This window comes from Hydractinia symbiolongicarpus, chromosome 11, assembly GCF_029227915.1.
Source record: "Hydractinia symbiolongicarpus strain clone_291-10 chromosome 11, HSymV2.1, whole genome shotgun sequence".
Lineage (NCBI taxonomy): Eukaryota > Metazoa > Cnidaria > Hydrozoa > Anthoathecata > Hydractiniidae > Hydractinia > Hydractinia symbiolongicarpus.
Window position 1 is genome coordinate 19,686,631 of NC_079885.1, and position 26,680 is coordinate 19,713,310.

Consider the following 26,680-nt stretch of genomic DNA (forward strand, 5'->3'; position numbering starts at 1 on the left):
ATTACGTCGTATAATAACAGACATAATTTTGGTGTTAATAAAAAGATATAAAAATAAGCTTGGTTTCCCTGCATGAGTTTTTTAATCCCCTAGTTTCCCACGTGAAAATGTTAAGAAATATAATAACAAAAATTCACATTAAACTATCGGTTATCGAAGCCTAGGATATTAAAAGAAAAAATTCAAGATCACGTCCATCCATAAGTTAAAATATGGATTAGCGGATACCTACAATTTACTAGTTATGACTTATTGAAATTCGGAGAAAGATAAATTTGCCGAAATTTTGACGATAAAGCTACGAATAGGAAAAATATGTAATTTCTGGAAAAGTGGCGAATTTTTACTTTTTTATTTGTAGTTAAATTAAATTTGGTTTAAACCATTTTCGCGGAGTTTCTTTCGCTTAGCCACTTGAGCACTGTGTATTTGCTTTGAAAGCACTTCTGGAGAATACGATCCGCTTTCGCAAGCAACGGAGATTTTAAGTTTGAGCTGTTCCGCTTTACTCGACGTTACTGTGGTTGGTTTTAAGCACATGAAGAGGCAGTCAACTCGATTATTCGGCTGAACTCTCTGTTCACACCGAAGAAAACGTCAAAAAAAAACTTTAAAATGGTTACCGCTACACCTATCATTTTTTAAACTTTTGCAAAGAAGTAAAACTTCATGTTGTACTCATTAAATAAATGGGCCAGCTCAAAGGAGTTATTGTTAACAGACAATGAGTATTTTTAATATAGAATCTGAAAGCAAAATTTATCTTAGTAATCAAAATTAGACGTTTTGAACTTAATTAAATTAAAAAACTTCAACTTTAAAGATAATAAAAAGGATTTAATTATACACAGCTTGTACTTTTGTACACATACTTTCTTCCAGTTTTGTCAAAACTTGAGTCACAATGTTTCGCAGAGCGGTTTGCTATTGCTTTCTTTTTTTGATTTCGAATTGTAAGGGTGATGATTCTTCCAAAAACGGTATGTAAATCGATTTCTAAATTATTCACACACAAGAAAGTATTAAGACATTCTCCTTTTTGTCGTCTAGTTTATTTTGTTTTGTTTTGTTTTGACGTTTAGTTATTTAACAAGAAACACAAAATTCAGATTAAGGCTCAAGTTTGATTAAGTTTCCTAAAATTTAGACACAGGTCTACTAGGTTTAGTCCATTTTATAAATTCGTTTGCTCACTTTTCTGTTACTGTTTGCTTGTGTATAGTGGGGACTAGATGCACTTGTTTGTGTCGGGGACAGATTTGGCAATCCAGGTTTTGCAAACTCACTTAGTGTGGTCCCAGGCTGTACCTAGTTACCTGCGCGGAAAAAGCAAACTTACATTACCACCTCGTTTCCACGTTATTTCGCCTCAACGCTTTACGTGCAGCACAATGACTTCGTTACTTAAACTTAAACTATTGACGTTATTTTTAAAATCGTGACGTTTAAGTTGATGATTAAGATTTGAGACATAAGTTTTTCAGCGATTTCAAAGGAGCTCGTGTCGAAATTGCAAACAAACACACTGAACCATCGCATTGTTATAGGAGAGTAGTTGATAAGGCCCGTAGAAAAATCCATTAGGCAGCATAACAATGGCAAAGAAAATCGTCACTCCAATTTTAATGACGTCGGCAAGGACCTTGTAATTTGTATACCCGTTGCCTTTATCGTGTAGATTTTGAATCTACAAAATGTATAGAATCATGTATCTTTGACAAACGGTTGTAGAGATATTGTGGTTTAAAGGCTTTTTTGATGACATTACTAACCCGAGAGAATATAAAATGTATGTTCTAGTGCACTCCCTTCCGCATACCGCAGCGACGTCATCAAAAATTATACAAATAGGAGTCCAAAAATTCTAACGAAATTCCTAAAAGTCTACGCATATCAAGGGTAACTCCCTATCATACGAAAATAAGTAGAAACGGGGAATTCCCTGATATTCATCAAAAATCAACGCATGCGCAGTAAAAAGGGAAATAACTGCTTTAGTATTTTTAACTGTTATGAAATCTTCCGACAAAGCAGAATAGCATACAATAAAGAAATGACTACATACACCGTGAAACAATTACGTGATATTGCGAATAGCCGTGGCTTAACCGGGTATTATAAGCTACGCAAGGTTGAATTGATTTCTTTATTGAATGTAGCACAATACGCCCCGAGACCACCTAAACTACATGACGAGGTGGAAAAAGAGGCTGAGGAAGACTATCTATATGAACAGCCGGGGCAAGATTTTACATCTCAAGAACATAAGCATGCCAATAACAGGACATTCCGAAGTTTTCGCATTCCCGGTATAGGAGGGGCCGATGTTGACGGGTTTATAGGAATGGTGCAGCCCAACGTGAAAAAAATGGTTGAGGGTCAAGTAGAATATATGGGGTCAGCAAAGGTACGGATATTCCTATGGATCATGTGGAAGAAGAAGACGACGAACCCGGAGGCGGCCAACGATGAGGAGTATATCGAGGTGAATAAGGTTTTCACTAGCAACATGACGTCGGTCTTCCAGGGTAACGACGTAGATAACATGCTGGATAGGATGTTTGTACAGGTTAAAACACATGTTGAAAATCCAGTACTGCCCCATAGTGGCTTTACAATCTCTCAAATCCTATACCTCGGCGTAGACTTTCACAAATTGAGGCTAACGAGGGGTTCATCGTATATACAATCACCTAAGTGGATGGCCTCAAAGAAGGCCATTATTAACCCGAGAAATGATGATGAGGATATACAAGTTTGAAGAGAATAACCCGAGCATTGCGCTAAACGTCCTGTATGAGACTGGAAAGAAGATGAATATCCTGAGGCGATCACATCATACCGGGCGTGGCAAGCAGGTAAGTCTACTGTACATCACTGATGGCAAAAAGAACCACTACACAGCCATTACATCCCTATCGCAACTCCTGGGCACTGCGACTTTGAAAATACGGCAAAAATGCACACTACACCTGAACTGCCTACAGGTTTTTCCCACAATTGAATCGAGAGATAAGCACCATGGCTACTGCAAGGACCACGAGGCAGTCAAGATCACAATGCCAACAGAAACTGAAATATGGCTATACTATAGGGATGGACAACAACAATTCAAGGTACCCTTTGCCATCTGTGCAGACTTTGAGAGCCTACTAGTCCCGGTGGAAGATGCAAGGGGTAAAAAGACTAAAAAGCTAAGCAAGCATGTACCATCCGGCTGGTGTACCTATAGTACCTTTGCCTATGGGGATATACCAGACCCTCTAAAAGTCTACAGGGGTGACGAAGTTCGTGAACCATCTGGAGGATAAGGTGAAACGTCTCTACCATACCTACCCGCAGCGGGACATGCTGCCTCTAACAGAGGTCCTAAAAAGGGAACATGGTGAGGCATCGAAATGCCATATCTGCCTAAAGGCCCTTCGATGACTGCAAGAATAACCGTGAAGTTCGGGACCATTGTCATTACACGGGAAAGCATCGATAACAGCTGCAATTTAAAGTATAAGATGCCCAGCCATAAACCTATGATATTCCACAACCTATCAGGGTATGATGCCCATCTCTTTATCCGGGAATTAGGTAAAAAATATGACACTCAGGACATTGGTTGCATAGCGGAGAATACCGAAAAGTACATCAGTTTCAACGTGAAAATCAAGGTACCCCTTGGAGGTATGGGATATGGTGATGGGGAAAAGTACAACACAATAGAGATCAGGTTCATAGATTCCTGTCGATTTATGGCATCCTCGTTAGACAAATTAGCAAACAACCTCAACAATGAACAGTGTAAAAATCTCCGTTGGTTTTTCAATGAGGATGACACGTTCCAACTCAGCGCAGAAAAGGCTATGCGTCAAGACCTGCCTACGGATGGCTTAAAATGGGTGTCGAACGTCGAGGCCTTTACGGAAAAGCGAATCGAGAAGCTCGTCGAGGACAATAGGCCTGTGTATATCCTGGAAGTAGATATTGTCTACCCGGAGAGACTACACAACAAGCATAACGAATTGTCTTTCCTACCCCAACGAACGATGGTCCATAGGGTAGAGAAACTGGTGCGAAATGTAGAGGACAAGCGAAAGTATGTGGTGCATATCAGGGCATTAAATGAGGCTGTAAGGCATGGGCTTAAATTGAAGAGAGTTCGCAGGGTCATCTGGTTAAACCAGAAGGCGTGGTTGAAGGGGTACATTGATCACAACACGAGACTGAGAACAAGTGCGAAGAACGAGTTCAAGACGGACTACTACAAACTCATGAATTTTAGCGTGTTTGGCAAGAACATGGAGAATATTAAAAATCACCGCAACATCCAGCTGGTCACAAACGAGGACAAGTATACGAAACTCGCAATGAAACCAAATTTCAAGGGTGAAAGCAGGTTCAGCGAGCATCTGGTATGCGTTGAAATGGGTAAAACCAGGGTAAAGATAAATAAGACTGTATACATTGGCCAGGCTATATTGGATATGTCAAAGCTAGTCATGTGCGAGTTTCACTATGATTCCATGCAGCCTAAGCAGGGTAGCAAGTTGCAGCTCTGCTACATGGACACAGATAGCTTTATGTACCATATACGAACGGAGGACTTTTACAGGGATATCGTGCAGGATGTTGAGACACGCTTTGATACAAGTGCCTATGATGCAGATGATGGAAGGCCTCTCCCAATAGGCAAGAACAAGAAGGTGGTAGGCTTAATAAAGGACGAATTGGGCGGTAAAATCATGACCTAGTTCATCACACTAAGGGCAAAACTCTATGCCTATGTGAGCCTTACAAAAGAAGGCAGTAATCGAAAAGTCAAGAGCTTGAAGAGATGTGTCACGAAAAAATCTATTTCCTTTGATGACTATGAGCGGTGTCTGGAAGAGGGCGTTGACGTCTACAAGAGGCAGGCATTGATACAAAACAAGAGCCATGAGGTATACACCCACGGGGTGAACAAGTCGGTGCTCAATATGGCAAACGTGTTGTACAACTGGACCACATTACGACGCTTGTCAAAAGGCATTACCGCCTAGCGTCTACAGGGGAATAAAATGGAGGTGTGGTTATGTACCGCTATACTTCTACCCTATGCCATGATAGCTTTCATACTTTTTCGTTACAGACGACTACTAATAAAGATGTCTGATATTTCACAAGTCTTTGACAATGCCTCTGCAGAATATGAAAATATTAAAAAGCCTATCGATAAGCATCATGTGGTGAAAGAGGCCATACGGAAAGGCAAGGGTCACTTACTACCAAAAAAATGCACGGAGGGCTCCGTTGACAAGGCTTCGGAGGAAGCAATCGACAAGGTCCATACCGAGTATGTACAGCGAGAACTCCAAGAGAAATGGGAGAAAACAGCTAAGGCACTTTCTACCCATGTTGTAAGCCTGTATGCTAGCATGATTGGAAACTCTATAGACAGTGTTGACGAATTGCGCATGGATATCTAAGAAGACCCTATTATCCGGGATTCCATGACAGATTTGGGAATCCTTGTGCACTGCACCATAGGGAGGTGTTTAGCCCAACTTCTCGTGGCAGGGCATACTGCGAGGCATATGAGCAGGAAAAAGAGAACGCGGAGAAGGAGGGGGGAGGCATAGACTGTACTATAAGAATGAATGAGTGAAGAGAAACAAAAGGAGAGAGTCATTACAAAACCACCGAAGAACGAAAGTTGTGTTGCAGCTGGCAAGAGACTTTCCGAATGGAACCGGAAAAACAAGGCCAACTGAAAGAAGAACGTGGGCAAAGAATTTTCACAGGATAATCAAGAACCTGCGACAGGTTCCAGCAAGTCAACGGACGTATGTCTTTATGGAATCGGGACTTTGGTCGTGCTTGCCATAGGTGTCGGGGTTTGGTACAAATTTGGTATGGGTAAATAGGAATCTAACAAGTCGGCGACTAATCCAGAGCGTCAGCAACAGAACAAAACGCAGCCTCAGATTGACATCCTCAAGACGCAATGATTTTACTCAAAAAATGACACTTAATAAACGGCAACAGGCAAACATTTAGATGAAAATATAAGTCCCAAAGAAGCCATGATTATTGATGCCTTATGGGGGTTGGTCTTGTACACGATACTGATCGCTATTGGCGGATAAAACGGTCCTAGGAGTTTCGGGTCTGGGCCTAAAGTGGACTTGGAGGACGGTTTGAAGCTAGCTAGGTATATGATGGCGGTCCAGTTTGACGAATACGCAATAAAACAAGATAACAACACGTTGTACCATGACTTCAAATTTTTGCAATAAGATTTGCCTTGCCGTGTAGTTGTCTGCACCGGATCCGACTAAGGATGCTTTGGCACCTGCTTGCGATCCTAGCAAAAAGACCAGGTAAGCCCTGATACTTTCGCTTAGCTTGGTTAGGCCTTGGCTTGTTGATATGATGATTTTTTCCCAATCCCCATCAACCATAGACCACCATGAACCGTTTGTCAATAACGACATGACGTTATTGGATTTGCACAAATCGTTAGGATTTGCACGATACTCACGGCATACCTGCGCATATCCTGAGGTGGAGTAGGGGTTTTTATACTGCGAGAACCCATCATCATACAGCATGGGTACTTTGTGGTAATAGACGTGAAATTTGAAGAACGAATTGATAAGGGGTACAGAACCCGCCATGTGCTTGATACAGATGCCTAATGCGGTAGTTGCGCAGTGTGTGGCAAAATTTACCTGAATGTTCCAATAGTCCAAGGCCTGTCCTGCCCATCTCAGTTGAACGGGGTCATCCAGGTAGGTTGTTGGGACCTTGATAGCATTTGGTAAACTCGAAAAATACCACGGAAATATGCAACTCCGTCGATACGTACAGGTCATGATGCTCCAAGTTCTTGATGCCAAGTGGCCATTCCCCTCTGTTACTTTTGTACTTTACCTTAGGGTTGTGTGAGTATATATTCATCCTTTTCTTAACAGAAAGGGATGAAGCAACTCTATATCACTGATATGGAGACTCCTACAATTCTCGAGGACTATCTAGGACAGGATACGAGAATTGCCTTGAAATCGATAAGTATTAGACCTGCATGGTTGAGCCTGTACAGCAATAACGACTTCACGATCCGAAAGTAGGACCCAAACAAAGACTGACTCGTATCGAGATTATGAATGGTCTGTACAAGATCGAGGATATTGCGACTATCGTCAACTCTCAGGCAGAAAACAGGATTAAGCTGTTTGTTATAAAAAATGGACTCTTCAGGCTCCGTGTCAGCGATGGCTATACGGTATTCATAGACCATCGCAAGAGCTTTTGGGTCTACCCTACGACCCCACAAAAAAGTACTTCACGAACGGTGACCACGATGCCCATTATAGGACCGACGTGGATCAAAGATTAAGACTCGTTTGTCCGCAATTGGATGAAGACGACTGCCTACTGGATTGTAAAAGGTCTAAAACTCTGGCCTTACTTCCCACCAAAAAGCTAAACGCTTGGGGGGACATGTTCACTTGGAGTTTTGACACTCCTGTTTACCTTCCACTGAAGGGCTCTACGGACCGTCTAAGGTTCATGCTAACGGACGTCTACCATCATGAAAAGAACGTTTCGTTCACCGCCCTTACGATGCATATTCTTATAGAATAAATGAGCAACATAGCTACGCTGTACGCAAACCTACCAAGTGCGCTTGTGCAAGACGTCGATATGCAGGAGGAACGCCAGATCTACAGACTTAAAAAGATTGAGGATATTGAAAAGTACCTGCGGGTTGAAATCGAGGAGCGGAACAGACTTGCGAAGAGATTCAAAATGCTTAACACGTGGGTACGACTCTGCGATCATGGGCTGCTTGGCATAAGCTTGATTACGTCGGGACTTGGCATAGGAGCTATGACCTCGGGTATGGGAGTTCCTTTGGCCATTGCCATGAGGGGCTTCCGATTGCAGCCGGTGTAAGCCAAGCTGTTCTCCGGAACGCTTCGAAAAGGCTCCGTGTCAAATCTAAGGAACATGGATGTATAAGGCTACTCGCAGAAGCGAAATTGAACTCTATTGTTGATCTCATCTCAAAAGCAATGGAGAATGGTGTAATCAGTGGCTATGAGTGTAACCTGGTCTCTCGAGAGAAGGAAAATTATATGATACTGAAGAAACAGATGCGACAGCGTCTCAATCGTATCGGTGAATGCCATTAATGAAGACCTTTTGCCCAGCTAGTTGCAAAAGGTCGAGAGGAGGACAGGAAAGAGATGCAGGATGAGATTTTAAAAAACGTTCGACCTGCACAGTGTGTAAGCAGTACCTAGAGGTCCCAACTGAGTATAGAACCTAATTTGGTATATTTTATAGGTCTTGTATGGCCTATAAAATATATGGTTATTAATCCTCACTCAGCAACCATTCCTTTTTAAAGTCTTTGTACCGACATTCCGTAATATGTACCTGGGGTACTAGTTTTTACCTTGTACATACACCGATGAAATAGCCAGGATGGCACTAGCTTGGCAGGATTCATCATAGGGTACTGGCATACCATAGAATTTGGTCGTGATTGTGTCTTTGTAGTATTTAGGCTTGGCGTTCACATAACGGTCCTTTTTTACAGGCTCTGTCAATTGCTCAGATATCAACTCCTCTACTCAGATACCAACTCCTGAGATATCAACTCCTCTATAGACAGTTTTGACAATATTTTGCAATCCAATCAGGGTACTCTTCAAAATCAAGACTCATCACTGGTACAGCATTGGCGTTGTGCCGGGTCACTCCATGTGGGGACCAGATTTTATGTGTCTTTCCCCTGAGGGCTACCACAAAGTCCCATGTATAGTACCCTACTATGTACCGTTGATCCTTATCTCCGTTGGCGGGAATGGGGCCTGACACTTTCAGTTATTCTACATTGATATCGTCGATGTCTGTAAAGGTATCAGCAAATGAGTAGAATAATTTAGGGTTGACAAGCTCATTTTAAAATTGTAGCATCTTGATTATTGTATATTTCGAACGACTGCTGAGAATTGCATGTCATTGTACATACGCAACCACCCCCATTGTATGTGATATGGTCCTGATAGCAGTAGCAGCACAACATTTTACCCTTCACCACGAATCTCCGACCACATGTGCATCTAACATACTGGTCAAGTACCCTTTCACAGTCGTTGCAATGCTCCATTTTATTTATCACAGTTACAAGGACGATCATCTTCTAGGTCATTAAGATGTTCCCTCAAAAGCCTCGAATGTCTCATCCATTCATTCACTCTCTCCTCTGATTTTTCTAATGCCAGTGCTAACGCTATTAGCGCCAGGGAGATACCGATACCGGCTATAAAAAGACCGCACTTCCAAAATATAATAAGTTTTGTTTTACAGCTGACGCACATTTATTATGGTATCTTGCAACCACGTTTGATGAGATGATGAGAGTCGATAAAGTAAGAAAAAAAACCTTTTCCTCATCTTATGGACTAGTTATTATAATAACTGCTTTTAAACGAAAGGAAAATCTAAGGTTTATTAATTACTTAGGACATATTGAGGGCACGTAAAGCACTAAGACACATAGCGCAACAAGGTATTTGTATTCTACTTTGAAGGAAAAGTAAAACAGCAACATTTGATTCTTTTTTTAGGACGACAAGATATTTCAAGATCTGAAAATCTCCGGTACGTTTACTAATGATGCTTCTTTTTTATTTCCCCCAACTTCTGTTTTTTCGACATTCAAGTTTTTTTAAAACTTAAGGGAGTCATTATCGCTACTCATTTATTGCATTTTATAGACACAAAGAATCTTGAAGTACTTTACGTAAGCTCTCTGCTATTAACACGCACACTTTATTTACGTTACTTTTACAATTTCTCACTGTTGGTACTTGATTTTGCTTTTTTAGCTTGACAGGTTCTAGGTGCAGTTTATTGCATGCTTTTCTGCATAATTTGTAGTATTGTAGCTGTCGTGCAGGCACTGAAATCCAAAATAAGTCACTTGTTCTTTTGTTTAGTTGTGTAAAATACAACCACGTCCTGCCATCTGGGCAATGTATTGAATTTTTTAACAACACATATGTTGTGGGGACAAGAGAAGATATCATAAAGAAGGAGAGACTTTTCAGTAGGATTATTCGCCAGGTTTTACCTTTCTACAGTTACTTTCTTAAACAGGGACGTCAGAATGACATAACAGGATATGGTGAGTAGAAAATATTTAAATGTAATAAAATGTTAAAACCTAAAATGTTATTTTCTTACCGACGGACCGACCGACTGTAAGTATGCATTGATTTTTCCATAGATAAAATATTTTCTAATTCCAGGCCAATTGTCAAATCGTTTGAAGGTTGTCTCGTTTGTATTTTGTTACCAAGTTTTCTTTTATATTGAAGAATTAAGTATATGGTTGGATGTATTTTTTATATTGATAAGGCAAAGATGGTGATATTGTAATGCGTTTATATAGAACCTCGGCCATTCAGACATCTCTATGCTCAGCTCATGAATTAACATGTTAGATTGTAAGCTCAATTTTTTAATATGTCTTTAGGAAAATGTGGTAAAAATGAAGAAGGAAGAAAAATAATTCAATCAACTTATTTCCCATCAACGACAGAACTTTTAGAATGTGGACAGAAAAATGTTATTAAAGAAGTTATGTGCCGACACTGGATTCCAGGTTGTTTGACGAATAATGAGACACACCATCGGAAGGAATCTCCGATGTGTCGAGAAACATGTGAAAAGCTAGTAAAAAATACACCTTGTGATAAAATATTAAAATCCCTCGCCGAAATTAGAAAGTTGTTGTCAATTTGCCCAGATTTTCTCTCTACTCTTGCAGTTTCGAAACGCGTTGCAGAATTAGAATCTTGTGAGGATTTACGATGGAAGAATACATCAGTTATAGAAAGTTGTCAAGCTGTAACATCAAGTAAGAACAAGAAAAACATAAAAATTGAAAGTTTGAGCAACACTGATAAAAAGCGTAGTTCAATTTCATACTGCAATTCAAACAAGCATATGTTCGTTTAGAACTAAATCCAGTTTGGGGGCGCGACAACTGTTTATTCAATCAAAAGAGAAATGTATCTTTCTAACCAAAACGGCACAGAATAAATAATACACGTTATTAAAAAGCGTATCAAGCTTTTTCGAACTCTTTTTACAATTAGCACCGTAATAAGTTGACGAATTATGACTAGCTAGAATGCCTTTTAAAACCTCAAAAAATACGTCATTTCTACGTTTACAAACAAATATAAACAAAAACATATCATAATTACACATCTTCGAAAACTTTAATTTTAACAAAAAAGCTGATTTCAGCAAAATTTTGTGCTGATTGTTATAATTTGAGGCATAAATTTTAATGCAACGGAAGCCATTGATTCCAGTTTTTGGGTCTGAAATCTCTCACAAAGGAAGTTATGATCATAGGGGAATTTTCACCCCTTTATGCCCTCAATTGAATTTGGTTAATGTACCACGCGGAACTAAAATATTCGCTATCATCCGTATTTACGCTAACTTAAGACATTTCCACTTCTTCCTAGCAAATACATACATCTAATTCTATTATATTTCTCCAACAATTTCTATTTTACCGATGCTATTTTAATCTTAATAGTATTTTTAATGCTTTAATAGCGTTTTTAACACACAACTTTTTTTTCATAGAAGATGCATCTGTTAAGAAATGTTCAACACACTGTTATCATGGTAACGGTTTATTTTATAATGGAAACGAAAATATTACCGTAACCAGTAAAAGATGTTTGCCTTGGAATATCAATCCTTATTTGAACAAAGAATTATATCCAACTTTAAAAGAAAACCATTGCAGAAATCCTCAAGGCTATAGACTTAAACCATGATGTTATACAGATACTGTCGGTTTCGCTTGGGAATACTGTAACGTTAAGAAATGCAAAACAACAAGTATGTTTCGTTTACACATTTTTTTTTGTATTTTATATCATGTTCACTAAAAAATATGGTATGATGGTATGATGATCGTAAATGCTCGATTGCTTGTGCATATGATCACTGTAGAAATTGAAAAATACACATTTTAAAAAAGTATTTATTCCAAACTTAAATTGTCAGCTAGTTTTCAGCTGCTGGATAAATCACTGAAATCAAAAAGGTATAGTACCTTTGCTAATTCGACCGAATTCACCAGCTGTCCGGCTGGTTACTGACAAAAACATATTTCATGATTTTAAAAGACAGTTATAAATCACGATTAAGCGTTTCCCAGGTCCAGTCTGTGAGAATCAAAACTCTAATAACTGAATTGTCCGTTATAGTTAAAACATTGGTGATATCAGCATACATCACGGGATACTTAATATTTTTCAAGTAGAGTTTTATTTACATTTGACTAAAAACAATGACAAGCTCACTTGCTCTAAATCTTTTTGCCATGTGTAAAGCCATGTGTATTTTTTACGAAAGTTTCATCTTCCCCTGTCATAATTTATAAATTCTGAAGCTCAGCCTAAATAGCTATTGCCTGATATATTTGACAAATTTCATTCCATTAATCTAATACCACTCAATAATAAAATTTCAGTCGAAAATATTTTCTGCAATCATGTTACTGTGCTGCCAAGGTCCTATATATTTCCCTGATTAGCGTTTTTAGGTGCCTGTTAATCGCGTAATCAAATGTTAAGAATGTACATGGGCGGCTTTTTGCCGAGTTTATTATTTCTTAAATATTTTTTACTTTTCCATACACCGGTAATGTTGTCATTTTTTTTGTTTGTAATGTACTGATACTTTTAAATTTACTATTCCTTTTCGCTTTTTTTTTAGCTACGAAACAAAATTTTATGCAGAAGAACAAGTGGTATTTAATGACCTCTTTAGCACTGCTTGTTTTGGTTCTTTTCGCTGTGCTGGTTGTTCGACGTCGTATTTGCTTTAGAAATGAAAAAGGTATGTGAAGGTGGTTCGTGGTTCGGAAGAACCGCGAAAATTTTGCATTTCGCGGGAAAAAACTTTCGCGGACCGATAATGAAGTATTAAAAACAATATAAAACAAAGGATGTGAATGTCGTATTTATTTTATCACAAAAAAATACTATATAATATTCTTAGTCTATGACTATAATGTCTTCGCAATCTTCTCGTTGAGAAAAATGACAAAAATTATAGTTTTGCTTCTGTATCACTTTTGTTATAGTTTCTAAGCCTTTCCTCTCAACGCCATTTCTATAAACTCAGCTACTGAGTAGTTAAATACAATTAACATAAAAAGCATTCACTGGGAACTAAATTTACAAAAAAATTTGCGGGAAAAAACTTTCGCAGACACACATTTTAGAAAATTTCGCGGAAGAAACTTTCGCGGAAAGGCCCCCAAAACCGCGAAACTTTCTTCCAGCGAAAGTTTATTCCTTTGAAGTATAAACTTTGCATATAAATTTTTTTTTGAAAAAACTTCTTATTATGGACGTTCATTGATAATGTCACAATATCTGCTATTAACTTCCCTAATTTTCCACAGCCATTCAACTCATTATAAGAATAAGCTAACCGCATTTTTTAGACGTTTTAGTAAAATGCCAAATTGTAGATTGATGGCTACCTAAAAAAACATTAAATTTCATATTTATATTATCTTACAGACAATTTAATTTGTTTTTATATCCTTTTTTAAAAAAACAGAAATTGCAAAAATTTTTCTTGCTGATTGTAGATAGGTTACTATGCATAGCCCTTCAGGAAATAGCCTTAGATATTGCACTTGGTCAATCAAGCTTAAAGAATGCCTCTAAGTGACTAAGCCGGAAATCAAATCAGCATTAAACGATAAGGACTAAGCTGCTGACTAAGAATGGGCAAGAAAAGGTAGGTATAAGGTATTAAAAAACCAATCTCTTGCAATCTATCACCTTCCCAGTCTCTATATCGATCAATAGATTCCTGGAATGGACTGCATCTTCTTCATACTGTACTGCCTCGAGTTTCCAGATGGTTCAATTTCCTAGCAGTGTTCACAATATGGAACTCTTGTCTGCATCAAGGCATAATTTTTCTACACATCTTTTTGTACACACGTTCTTGATATCCATTGATATTCAAATATGCCACTTTTATTAAAATTCTCCAAGGTAATACAGTTAACTATATCACTCTTTTTAATTGCAAAGCAAAAGTCACTTAGAACCAGCTGCTTATTCGTTTTATATGGTTGGTTGCAAACAACTTAAAGACAGCTCCTGTTACCATCGCCAAAGTCACTATGACAACTAATGCTATGTTTTCGACCCCTCCTTCCTCCTATTTACATTCGTAATACGTTTGCGGGTGCGTTCTTTTTTCATGGATGTACTCAATCACAAGCCTTCTGGGATAGTCTCTTCTTTTAAAAGTTGGTACTTACATTTTCTTCCCCTTGTTTAATTTTGCTGAAGATGTATGAATTCTTCTTAACAACCTCGGAAGAGAGTGCGTAGAAGGTTTGTTCCCCAACCTTTTACCGGCTTTGTTGCACACGTTTTGTTTTGACATTTGGATCAACTTCAAGTTTTCAGGTGTTGTTGTCCTCATCGTCTTCTAAAATACACATTCCTTGCATATCGTATTTGTTATCAATTTTGTTTTGATGTGTTTTGAAATCCAGGTATTCGTGGATTTGCTGCAACTATAACTCTTCTGTATCTCTGGGAATACTTATAAATTCATACCGGATGGTGTTGATAGGAATTCGTTAGCAACAAAGGAAAAGAAAATTTCGGAAACCATAATTGTTATTTTTATTTTTATTGGCCAATTTGAAGATTTCCACTAACAACAGTTACTCTCGTCCCACTTAAGATTTTGTGCAGGAAGAGCCTACATACATCCTATGTTCAGTCTGCTACGTTTCTACAAACAACACAGCTAGCCTATTTTTTATTGTCTTTTAGAAAAACCGTTAGAACCCTACGCTAGCTGCTATGCTACGAACCCGTATGACATTCAGAAAGCAGAACTGTTTGCTCTACCACCTCGTTAATTTAATGGAACGAACGACACTGCTGCAGATGCGTTTCATTTATACCGACAATACAAAATCTATTCATACTTCATTAAGTCACTGGTTGTTGATTGGTTAAAATTATCACGAGCGTGCGACTTATAACAAGGGTGGGTTATTGGGCTGGGGACTAAATAAATCAATTTGAAAGACAATTAAATATTTTTACTCTGAAAAGTAATAACTTACTAAAAATGTATATTATATTAAAAGAAAAATTCAAACCACAATTAGATCCAAAGGGTTAACTCTTTGAAACGGGTAATTTTTTAATTAGATGTAATGTTTTCGCTTGGTAGCTGTTTTTTAATTATTATTATATTATTATTATTATATTATTAGGTTTAGTTTAAGGTAATCCACAATGTACATCAATGGATCGATTCTGTAGATGTAAATAACCGTGTAAGAAGCTAAAAATATATACATAAGTGTACCATAAAAAAGTTTTTCTGCCTAGCTATAAACCATTAATATTTATTATTTGCGTGTAATTTTGGATAATCTTTTGGTCACCTTTACTTGTCGCCATGTTGTCATGCTTACACTGTGGCTACATGTGACATGTAGCACTGTGTTGGTCCAATTAAACATCATAAAAGTCATCCGGCATAGATAGATCGCATAACATTTGTAATTCCCCTTGTTGTTACCTACCACATCCCAATGTATTGTAAAAACAATTAAATCAAAATTTTTGGAAAAAAATACTCAATACTCTGAGATAAAATAAGGTACTTGCAATATAAAGCTCTGGTTAAAATCTTTCAAGGAAATGTAGTTCGCAAACATCCAGATTGTTAAAGAGAAAAATAAAGGAGCGTTTTCATTTGACTGCTTCAAATTTTTTTTTGGGCCTTGTTAGCATGATATCGCCGCCAAAGTTCAGACCCCCTTCCCCCTCCTAGTTAACGGATTCTCGTAAAAACGTAAGCCTAATGATATTTCATTAGGGGTCACACTAAAACTCAATTTGCTATACAAAAATTGTCCAATGGATGTTGTTCGGTTAGTGGGTAAAAATAATGACCAATTTCGCATGGCAATGTGTCACAATCATCTGAGAAAAATCGCAAATACTAACGATAATTATCAAAACAAAGTTCGTTCTAGCCCACCACTACTAAGCCACCATCTTTCTAAATTTTTTGCTGATTTCGCAATTTCGCAGTCAAACATTGAGAAAAAAAGACTGCAGTCCTCACCACTTCCAAGCTGTCCCCTACTACAATGTAAAGTAAAAGCGCAGGGCCCTGAATTGGGTTTTCGGGTCTGTGTTTTTTGTACAAAAAAGTTAATCAAAATAATAACGAAAGGGAGCAAGAGGCGTACTTTGCGACGACGAAGAATTTTCAAGCTACAAACAAAATTTCTCACTCCTTACGGGATCTTTTTTTTTAATTTTTGCCCTCCCTTGGCGGCTATATCCCACTAAGCCCAAAAAATTTTTTTGAAGCCCCTTTAGTATAAAAATGTGTGGTCCCATATAATATTACACGCATATTGCGGGCCTGGAATTTTAGCGGAAACAATGGTTCCGTTACCATGATGTTTCCGCGAACCAATAATGACGGGTAACGATAAATCGTTTCCATTAACAAATGTGTAAAACGCAAAATGTCAACAATATTTTAGACCTTTTTCATGTTTACATTTTTACGTAAAATGCCACAGGGGTCCCAAAACATGGGAAGTCAAAATATGTTGGAAACTCACACGGTAAAGTTATGCTGTCACATCAATATACATATTAAGGGGCTTTCAAAAATTTATTTCGGGCTCCGTTAGTGGGATATCGCCGCTAAGATTCTGACCCCATCTCTCCTATTAGTTAGCGGATTCTTAAAAAAACTCTAAAAATCGCAAATATTACGATAATTATCACAATAAAGTTCCGTTCGAAATTTCGCAGTAAAAATATCTTAAAAACAGGTTGGCCCCTGCTACAACGGATGGTAAAAGCGCAGGGCCATCAATCATAGTTTCGGGTCTGTGTTTTGTGGATAAAAGTTATCGGAGTTGTGATGACAAAAGGGAACATGCTCGCGACGAAGAAGAATTTTCAACGAACGAACAAATTTTTGAAATTTCCCAATCCTTAGCGGATTTCTTTTTCACACTTCAGACCCCCTTCCCCCTTAGCGGCGATATCCCGCTAACGGGCCTGAAATAAATTTTCAAAAGCCCCTAAAAACCTTCTATAAATCCAAATTTTTAACTGTTTAAAGAAGTTTCAAGCTCCAAACAACATGCTTCCTGTCTGGTCAAGAACTAAACACCGAAACAGACCATCAGTCTCCAGCTACTGCGTGCATCTTTTGGTCTGCCATCGGCGCGCCCCTTAAAATAAAAATCGAGCTGTTTGTAAACAAAAGGCGTCGCCGTGAAAAAGGTCTGTAGTATTAGTAGACAAATTTCCAGGCCTGCTAGGCAAGAGTATTTACAGGCCTGCTAGGCAGGAGTATTTATACAAACTTTCAAAATAAAGTCCTTGGCAAATATTTGTTTGCATTCACCATGGACATACCACAAACAAAGTTGGAAGTAAGTATGGCGGAAAGATTTGTCCTGTATTTCTACTTGCTCTGGCTGGTTTTGCTGTTGTCAGGTTGTGTTGCTGTCACTGTACTCCACAACTGTCACACACAAGATAATTCTTACCCGTCAATATTTGCGATAACAGATTCGTTATTTCCGCAAATCGAAAAAAATGTAACTTCCGATGGATCTAGATATGTACTGTGGTCTAAACAACGATTACGATGCAATGCAGCAGGCTTGCAAAAAGCTTTTAAAACTGAACCAAGCCAAAAGGAATTGCCACGTCATAAAGCCTTTTCTACAGTTAACAAAATACTGATCAGCATCTCATTGAATGAAACTTGTATATATTTCCAAAATCCTACATAAATTGAAAAACGCACATTTATACCTATTAAAATGTTGATTTGTACTGCAAAAAGTAAGAAAAAAACTATACTTGTATTTTCATAACACAACCTTCAATAGTTTCAACTAGTCCTCGTTTTGTTTACATATCCACGAATCCGGAACCCCGCTCGGGTTTCTGAAAGTCTCGAAAAACTGTGACATTTTGCTACGCACACAGATGTGAAGCTCCTTTAAAACAATTTCCTACGCTATCGCTGCGGAAATTGAACAATTCATCAACATGGAGAAAAAATAACCTAGGCACAGCATACACTACGTTCTCTACATGTAAAAAAAGAAAGAAATTGGTGTCTAATTGAACCTCTTACCCAAGAGAGATTATTATACGTTAATACACATCCTCGTAGAAGGGCAGGCAAGAAAAAGAAAAACGACTGATAAAGTATGATATAGCAATTTAAAAGTATATCGATTTTTAAAAGGATCTAGATCTTTGTGATGATCACATTAAAGATGTAATTTGTTCAAACGCAGTTTCAGGTTGTAATTTTGTTTTATGCACACAGGTGAATTCCTTATAATTAGATACATTTTTATTAGAAACATAACTTTCTTTTAACACAGCCTGACAAAAGTCTAATACAGTAATTACAAAGAAATTTGACAGTCAGTTGCGTCTATATCTATGTCATATGCCACACCCTACCGATCATCACAATCAATTACCATACCGTTGCAACTCTTCGCAATTCTCAGTGTGTGAAGTACATGCAGGGCCAAATGCAACCTGAACAAGGTGCAAGGCTAAATTCAACGCGAACAAGTTCTATTACTTTTGCAGCATTATGCTGATTATTAATGGTGCAGTTGTAGGTGAAAGGTGAAGGGTTATATAACACAGCCTATTAAGGTCTGTGATTGTTACATTAACCATGGATATGTTTGATATCCAGTTGCATATCTATTTCATCCGTACCATACTGATTATCATACCACAATTACCATACCGTTTTGACTTATCGCAATCAACATATCGTCTGAACCCTACCTATCATCATACGACAATTACCATACCGTTTTGACTTACTGCAACCAACATATCGTCTGTATCCTACCGATCATCATACCACATTTACCACACCGTTTTGACTATCACAATGAACATATCGGTTGTGCACTACCGATCAAATGCAACCTGAACAAGGTGCACATGCAACCTGAACAAGGTGCATTAACACTACAGCATTGTGCTGAATAATAATAGCGTTGTAGGCCAAATACAAACTTAACCCTATTTGGTATGGGGGGGGGGCATAAAGTGCCCGCAGCACTTTCAAAGTCTAATAACTTTTTAAATACTGAATGTAATTACCTGAAATTTTGTGACTTTTCCAACTTTTAATGGACTTTCTGAAAATACAAAAAAACATTTCCAAAAATTGTTCTGTCAATGTCACTTTGTTTTTTTTGACAGGTGGTCATATCAACTTCTTTAATGTAGTGCTAAAAATAAATGCTTTATAAACTAACCAGTTGTATGAATATGTGATTATGTCTGTGATAGTGACAAAAAGTCATCATACTATATTGACATGCATACTGTGTAATTTACAGACCAGAATATTGGTAATGTACAGACCAGAATGTTTGTAATTACCTATTTCTCTACTTCTATTGTCACATGATAACGTCATAGGTCATTTTGTTCCATGTCAATCCAAATTGTCCTTATTGAGTAGCTACTGACGTATGTGCTAATAGATATACTAAGTTTTATTCCATGACAGCTACTAACACTAAGTCTTTCACATATAGATTTTTGAAAAAAGTTCTTGAAGATTTGGTTTGTAATCGATTTCCATTTTCTCGTTAGAGAAGTCCTTTGTCTTTATACCACCTGTTAATGTTCCTAATAATATCAGACATTCTTATATTACTTTTTAATGACTAGTACTGTTAATAGTTTTAAAAAAGATAAAGAAACGAGAATTTCCAAGAAAGACACATTTTCTTCAACCATTGTCTCATTATGACGTCATCACATCCTGTGATGACATGTCAATTTAAATATTTTGTCACTAATTAAGTCACAACATATTGATGCTTCTTTGTGCCAAGTTTCATCACTTAAAACCAAACTGAACAAAAGTTACAGCCCGCGGGCACTTTATGCCCCCCCCATACTTACTTGGGTCAAAAAAGCCCATACCAAATAGGGTTAACGAAGTTACTTAAGATTACAGCATTGAGCTGATAATTAAGGGCGTTGTATACCAATTGCAACCTGAACAAGGTGCATTACAGTATTAAGCTGATTGCACAATGTTTTCTTCGAAGCAACTTAGGATTTTGGTCAAATCTCGAATTATTATTTAGCTAACATCTGGGTCTAATGTTTCTTAATGGTTTCTTAATTTTATTCAACTAATTTTTGTAAATATATATATAAACAGAAAAAAAAAAAAAGAAACGAAGTCATTTTTTTGTTAAGGTCTGTTCTTTAGTTAAATTTTTTATTTGTTAATGATACATATCGTATTAACCGGAAGCGCGTCTCCCCTTGAATTAGTGATCCCTTTTTACCGTGATATGTATTTAAAAATCGCATGCCTCGAATGAGAGCTCCTCTATTTTCTCAAAAGAGGCGAGACACAACTATTTTTCAAAATATAGTGGTATATTTCGGAATAAGGACCAATAGGAACGAAAACTCCTGCCATAGATGTAGTACTTTTTAATCTGTCCTACGTTTAGTTCTATTTTAGATCACTATGGCAAGCATTCATGTATGTATCTTGTTTTTGTCACTATCACGTCTCATTTTAAGTAGTTCTACTCACGCACGTCATACTTTCAAAGTCTTCTTTTGTTAATTAACTTGTATTTTTTAATCCAAGAGGACATAACCTCTTTAGCTAGAGTAGGAAGGGAATATAACTACATTTTTTAAAAAAACACGGTCAAACTCTCATAAAAAATAAAATACACAAAAACGTTTGTGACGTCACAACTTTTTGTCACGCCTCATTGCACAAAAATCTATTGTTATGCATGACAAATCCCCATCATGCGGTGCTTAGTCATGCATATCAAGGTAAAGTCCCTAACATACAACAAATGAGCCCCCAACGCATGCGCAGTAAAGACGCGAACAACTGCGTTAGTTTTTTTGACCTTCTGACAAAATAAAAAAAGAGAAGATGAGTTGTTTCAAGACCCAAGGCATGTGCAATAAGGCTGTTTTCATGTACGTGCCAGATCGGTTCAAGACTCGGGAAATGTGTAGCAGGGCCGTTGAATTTTGTCCCACGTTCTTTGTGTATGTCCCGGATCATATAAAGACGCAGGACATGTGTGACATGGTTATTGAGGAAGTGTCCTTCTCTTTAGATCTAATCCCGGATCATTTCAAGACGCAGGACGTGTGCAACGAAGCTGGGGAAGAGTATCCCGACATGTTGGAGTACGTGCCAGATCAATTCAAGACGAAGGACATGTGTAATGGGGCTGTTGAGGAGGATCCCCACATGTTAGAGTACATGCCAGATCAGTTCATGACGCAAGACATGTGCAACAAGGCCGTTGAAAAGAACCCCTATATACTCGAGTATGTCAGGACAGGTTCAACAGGTTCAAGACGCAGGATATGTGTGGCAACATGTGAAATTCATAAGTCCTTTGGGTTATAAGATGAAATCAAAATACTACTAATAAATGTGTATCGGCTGTCAATCAAAATACAGTGTATTTGGAAGTGCAGCAGTCATGAATGAACGAATGAGAAATTTGAGGCTTTTGAGGATTCAGTACCTAGAGGATCGTCTTAATGCCTTAGAATCATGAATATAATTTATTATAAGTGGTGAGCCAATGCAAGGACTGCGAACGTATATTGGATGTGTACGACAGATGCGCCTGCGGACGTAGGTTTGTGGTAAAGGGTAAACTTTTATGCTGGTACTGCTACCAGGATTATATCACATATAACGGGGGTAGCTGTGTATGTACAGTAACAAGCAATCCTCTGAAGTCGTTTGAATTACAATAAAGAAGATGCTATGATTTTAGGAAGAGCTTGTCAACCCCAAATTATTCTACTCATTTGCTGCTACTTTTACAGACATCAACGATATCAACGTGGATTATCTGACAGTGTCAGATCCCATACCTGCCAATGGAGGTAAGGATAATCGGTGTATTATAGGATACCATACACGAGACCTCGTAGTAGCCCTCAAGGTAAAAACACCAAAAATCTGGTCCCCATATGGGGTCAGCTGGTGCAACGCCAATGTAGTACCAGCGATGAGTCTTGATTTTGAAGACTACCCTGATTGGTTTGCAAAGTATCGTCAAATCTGGAACAAAATCGAAGAGTTGATTTCTGAGCAATTTACGACAGAGCCTGTGAGAAAGGACCGTTATGTGAACGCCAAGCTTAAATACTACAAAAATGCAATCACAACCAAATTCCATGGTATGCCAGTACCCTACAATGAACCCTCCCAAGCCAGTGCCATCCTGGCTATTTCATCGGTGTATATGCAAGGAATGTCGGTATAAGGATTTCAAAAAAGAATGGTTGCTAAGTGAGGATTAAAAAACCATGTATTTTATAGGCCATACAGGCCCTATAAAATATACAAAATTAAGGCTTACACTCAGGTGGAGACTCTAGGTAGCGCTTACATACAGCGCAGGTCGAACGTTTTTTAAAATCTCATTATGTGCCTCTTTCCTCCCTTGCGCAATTACTTGAGCACGCTCCTGTTCATTGATGCTGTCTACAATACGGTTAAACCGTTGCCTCATCTGTTCCTTCAATAGCATATACTTTTCCTTCTCTCGAGAGATCACACGATACTCATATTCTTCAATCACTCCATTTTCTGCGCCTTTGAGATGAGATCGACAATAGAGTTCAATATCGATTCGGCCAATAGTCTTATATCTTCATGTTTCTTAGATTTTACACCGAGCATCTTTGAGGCCTTCCGGAGACCGCTTGCCCGATTCCCACTGCGATCGTAATACCGCCCATGGCAATACAGAGAGGAGCCCCCAAACCTGTGGCTAACGCCCCGATCCCAACGCCCGAGGTAATGATGCTAATAGTAAACAGACCGTGGTCACAGAAGCGTACCCACGTGCCATGCATTTAAATTTTTTGGCAAGCCTGTCTCGCTCCTTAATCTCATTCCGCAGGTACTTTTCAATATCATCAATCTTTTTGAGTCTGTAGATTTGGCTTTCCTCCTGCATATCGGCGCCTTGCGCAGGTCCACTCGGTAAATTTGGGTACAGCTTGGCTATATCGCTCATCTTTACTCTATCAGCAAATGCAACGTTATGCCGGTGAACGAAACGTTCTTCTCGTGGTGAAATTCATCCGTTAACATAAACTCTAGACGGTCCGTCCAGCTTTAGAATTATCGTGACATTAGGAATCATAAGCAGTGGTAGCACTATCGCTCATCTTTACTCTATCAGCAATTGCAACGTTATGCCGGTGAACGAAACGTTCTTCTCGTGGTGAAATTCATCCGTTAACATAAACTCTAGACGGTCCGTCCAGCTTTAGAATTATCGTGACATTAGGAATCATAAGCAGTGGTAGCACTATCTGTTTCATCTGATCGAAGTATTTGTTCATTGCGTCCCCGGGTGGGCTTGAACCACCAACCTTTCGGTTAACAGCCGAAGGCGCTAACCAATTGCGCCACGGAGACATGAAACTTACTGAAGTTTCCCTATTTACAAGTTGGCTCATTTACTTTCATTTATTTTTAATAGCACATCTGATGATGCCAGTAAACATGGCTACAAGAGTAACACTACCGTTGCACTTACAGTTAACGTGACATTAGGAATAAGAGGCAGTGATAGCACTCTCTCATTCTTCTGATGGACATATTTGTTCATCGCTTCCCCGGGTGGGCTTGAACAACCAACCTTTCCGTTAACAGCCAAACGCGCTAACCAATTGCGGCTCAGGGACACGAAACATACTGAAGTATCCCTATTTACTAGTTAGCTAATTCAATTTCAATGTTTTTAACACCACATCTGACTATGCAGGTAAACGTAGTTTCAAGACTAAAACTACCGTTGCTTTCACAATTATCGTGACATTAGGAATTATAAGCAGTGGTAGCACTATCTGTTTCAACTGATCGAAGTATTTGTTCATTGCGTCCCCGCGTGGGCTTGAACCACCAACCTTTCGGTTAACAGCCGAACGCGCTAACCAATTGCGCCACGGAGACATGAAACTTACTGAAGTTTCCCTATCTACAAGTTGGCTCATTTACTTTCGTTTATTTTAATAGCACATCTGATGATGCCAGTAGACATGGTTACAACAGTAACACTACCGTTGCTCTTACAGTTAACGTGACATTAGGAATAAGAGGCAGTGATAGCACTCTCTGATTTTTCTAATGGACATACTTGTTCATCGCTTCCCCGGGTGGGCTTGAACCACCAACCTTTCCGTTAACAGCCGAAAGCGCTAACCAATTTCGGCACGGAGACACGAAACATACTGAAGTATCCCTATTTACTAGTTAGCTAATTCAATTTCAATGTTTCTAACACCACATCTGACTATGCAGGTAAACGTAGTTTCAAGACTAAAACTACCGTTGCTTTTACAATTATCGTGACATTAGGAATCATAAGCAGTGGTAGCACTATCTGCGTTATCTGATCGAAGTATTTGTTCATTGCGTCACCGGGTGGGCTTGAACCACCAAGCTTTCGGTTAACAGCCGAACGCGCTAACCAATTGCGCCACGGAGACCCTATTTACAAGTTGGCTCATTTACTTTCGTTTATTTTAATAGCACATCTGATGATGCCAGTAGACATGGTTACAACAGTAACACTACCGTTGCTCTTACAGTTAACGTGACATTAGGAATAAGAGGCAGTGATAGCACTCTCTGATTCTTCGGATGGACATATTTGTTCATCACTTCCCCGGGTGGGCTTGAACCACCAACCTTCCCGTTAACAGCCAAACGCGCTAACCAATTACGGAACGGAGACACAAAACATACTGAAGTATCCCTATTTACTAGTTAGCTAATTCAATATCAATGTTTTTAACACCACATCTGACTATGCAGGTAAACGTAGTTTCAAGACTAAAACTACCGTTGCTTTTACAATTATCGTGACATTAGGAATCATAAGCAGTGGTAGCACTATCTCTTTCATCTGATCGAAGTATTTGTTCATTGCGTCCCCGGGTGGGCTTGAACCACCAACCTTTCGGTTAACAGCCGAACGCGCTAACCAATTGCGCCACGGAGACATGAAACTTACTGAAGTTTCCCTATTTGCAAGTTGGCTCATTTACTTTCGTTTATTTTAATAGCACATCTGATGATGCCAGTAAACATGGTTACAACAGTAACACTACCGTTGCTCTTACAGTTAACGTGACATTAGGAATAAGAGGCAGTGATAGCACTCTCTGATTTTTCTAATGGACATACTTGTTCATCGCTTCCCCGGGTGGGCTTGAACCACCAACCTTTCCGTTAACAGCCGAAAGCGCTAACCAATTTCGGCACGGAGACACGAAACATACTGAAGTATCCCTATTTACTAGTTAGCTAATTCAATTTCAATGTTTCTAACACCACATCTGACTATGCAGGTAAACGTAGTTTCAAGACTAAAACTACCGTTGCTTTTACAATTATCGTGACATTAGGAATCATAAGCAGTGGTAGCACTATCTGCGTTATCTGATCGAAGTATTTGTTCATTGCGTCACCGGGTGGGCTTGAACCACCAAGCTTTCGGTTAACAGCCGAACGCGCTAACCAATTGCGCCACGGAGACATGAAACTTACTGAAGTTTCCCTATTTACAAGTTGGCTCATTTACTTTCGTTTATTGTAATAGCACATCTGATGATGCCAGTAAACATGGTTACAACAGTAACACTACCGTTGCTCTTACAGTTAACGTGACATTAGGAATAAGAGGCAGTGATAGCACTCTCTGATTCTTCTGATGGACATATTTGTTCATCGCTTCCCCGGGTGCGCTTGAACCACCAAACTTTCCGTTAACAGCCGAACGCGACAACAAATTGCGCTACGGAGACGCGAAACTTACTGAAGTATCCCTATTCACTAGTAGGCTAATTCAATTTCAGTGTTCTTAACATCACATCTGACTATGCAGGTAAACGTAGTTTCAAGACTAAAACTACCGTTGCTGTTACAATTATCGTGACATTAGGAATCAGAAGCAGTGGTAGCACTATCTGTTTCATCTGATCGAAGTATTTGTTCATTGCGTCCCCGGGTGGGCTTGAACCACCAACCTTTTGGTTAACAGCCGAACGTGCTAACCAATTGCGCCACGGAGACATGAAACTTACTGAAGTTTCCCTATTTACAAGTTGGCTCATTTACTTTCGTTTATTTTTAATAGCACATCTGATGATGCCAGTAAACATGGTTACAACAGTAACACTCCCGTTGCTCTTACAGTTAACGTGACATTAGGAATAAGAGGCAGTGATAGCACTCTCTGATTAGTCTTGAAACTACGTTTACCTGCATAGTCAGATGTGGTGTTAGAAACATTGAAATTGAATTAGCTAACTAGTAAATAGGGATACTTCAGTATGTTTCGTGTCTCCGTGCCGAAATTGGTTAGCGCTTTCGGCTGTTAACGGAAAGGTTGGTGGTTCAAGCCCACCCGGGGAAGCGATGAACAAGTATGTCCATCAGAAAAATCAGAGAGTGCTATCACTGCCTC

The 26,680-nt window shown here is 38.7% G+C and overlaps 1 protein-coding gene and 2 non-coding genes across 5 annotated transcripts; 1 reads left to right on the forward strand and 2 right to left on the reverse strand.

Moving 5' to 3' along the window:
• The first annotated feature begins 840 nt into the window (after window positions 1-840).
• On the forward strand, window positions 841-12,918 carry LOC130613676 (uncharacterized). 3 transcript variants are annotated; one of them, XM_057435002.1, is made up of 6 exons: window positions 841-980; window positions 9,612-9,645; window positions 9,984-10,171; window positions 10,523-10,906; window positions 11,653-11,913; window positions 12,796-12,918. In XM_057435002.1, the coding sequence occupies exons 1-5, from the start codon at window positions 905-907 to the stop codon at window positions 11,847-11,849; spliced, it is 879 nt and encodes a 292-aa protein (XP_057290985.1). In that variant the 5' UTR covers window positions 841-904; the 3' UTR covers window positions 11,850-11,913; window positions 12,796-12,918. The 3 variants fall into 3 exon arrangements, with proteins under 3 accessions (XP_057290985.1, XP_057290986.1, XP_057290984.1); XM_057435003.1 differs by having other exon boundaries at window positions 10,523-10,651; XM_057435001.1 differs by lacking the exons at window positions 841-980; window positions 10,523-10,906; window positions 11,653-11,913; window positions 12,796-12,918 and adding an exon at window positions 3,372-9,413 and having other exon boundaries at window positions 9,984-10,091.
• A 10,633-nt stretch (window positions 12,919-23,551) lies between these two features.
• Window positions 23,552-23,625, reverse strand: Trnan-guu (transfer RNA asparagine (anticodon GUU)). The gene has a single exon. It is a non-coding gene; the product is annotated as a tRNA-Asn (tRNA).
• A 1,515-nt stretch (window positions 23,626-25,140) lies between these two features.
• Window positions 25,141-25,214, reverse strand: Trnan-guu (transfer RNA asparagine (anticodon GUU)). Its single transcript has one exon. It is a non-coding gene; the product is annotated as a tRNA-Asn (tRNA).
• Between the last annotated feature and the right edge of the window lie 1,466 nt (window positions 25,215-26,680).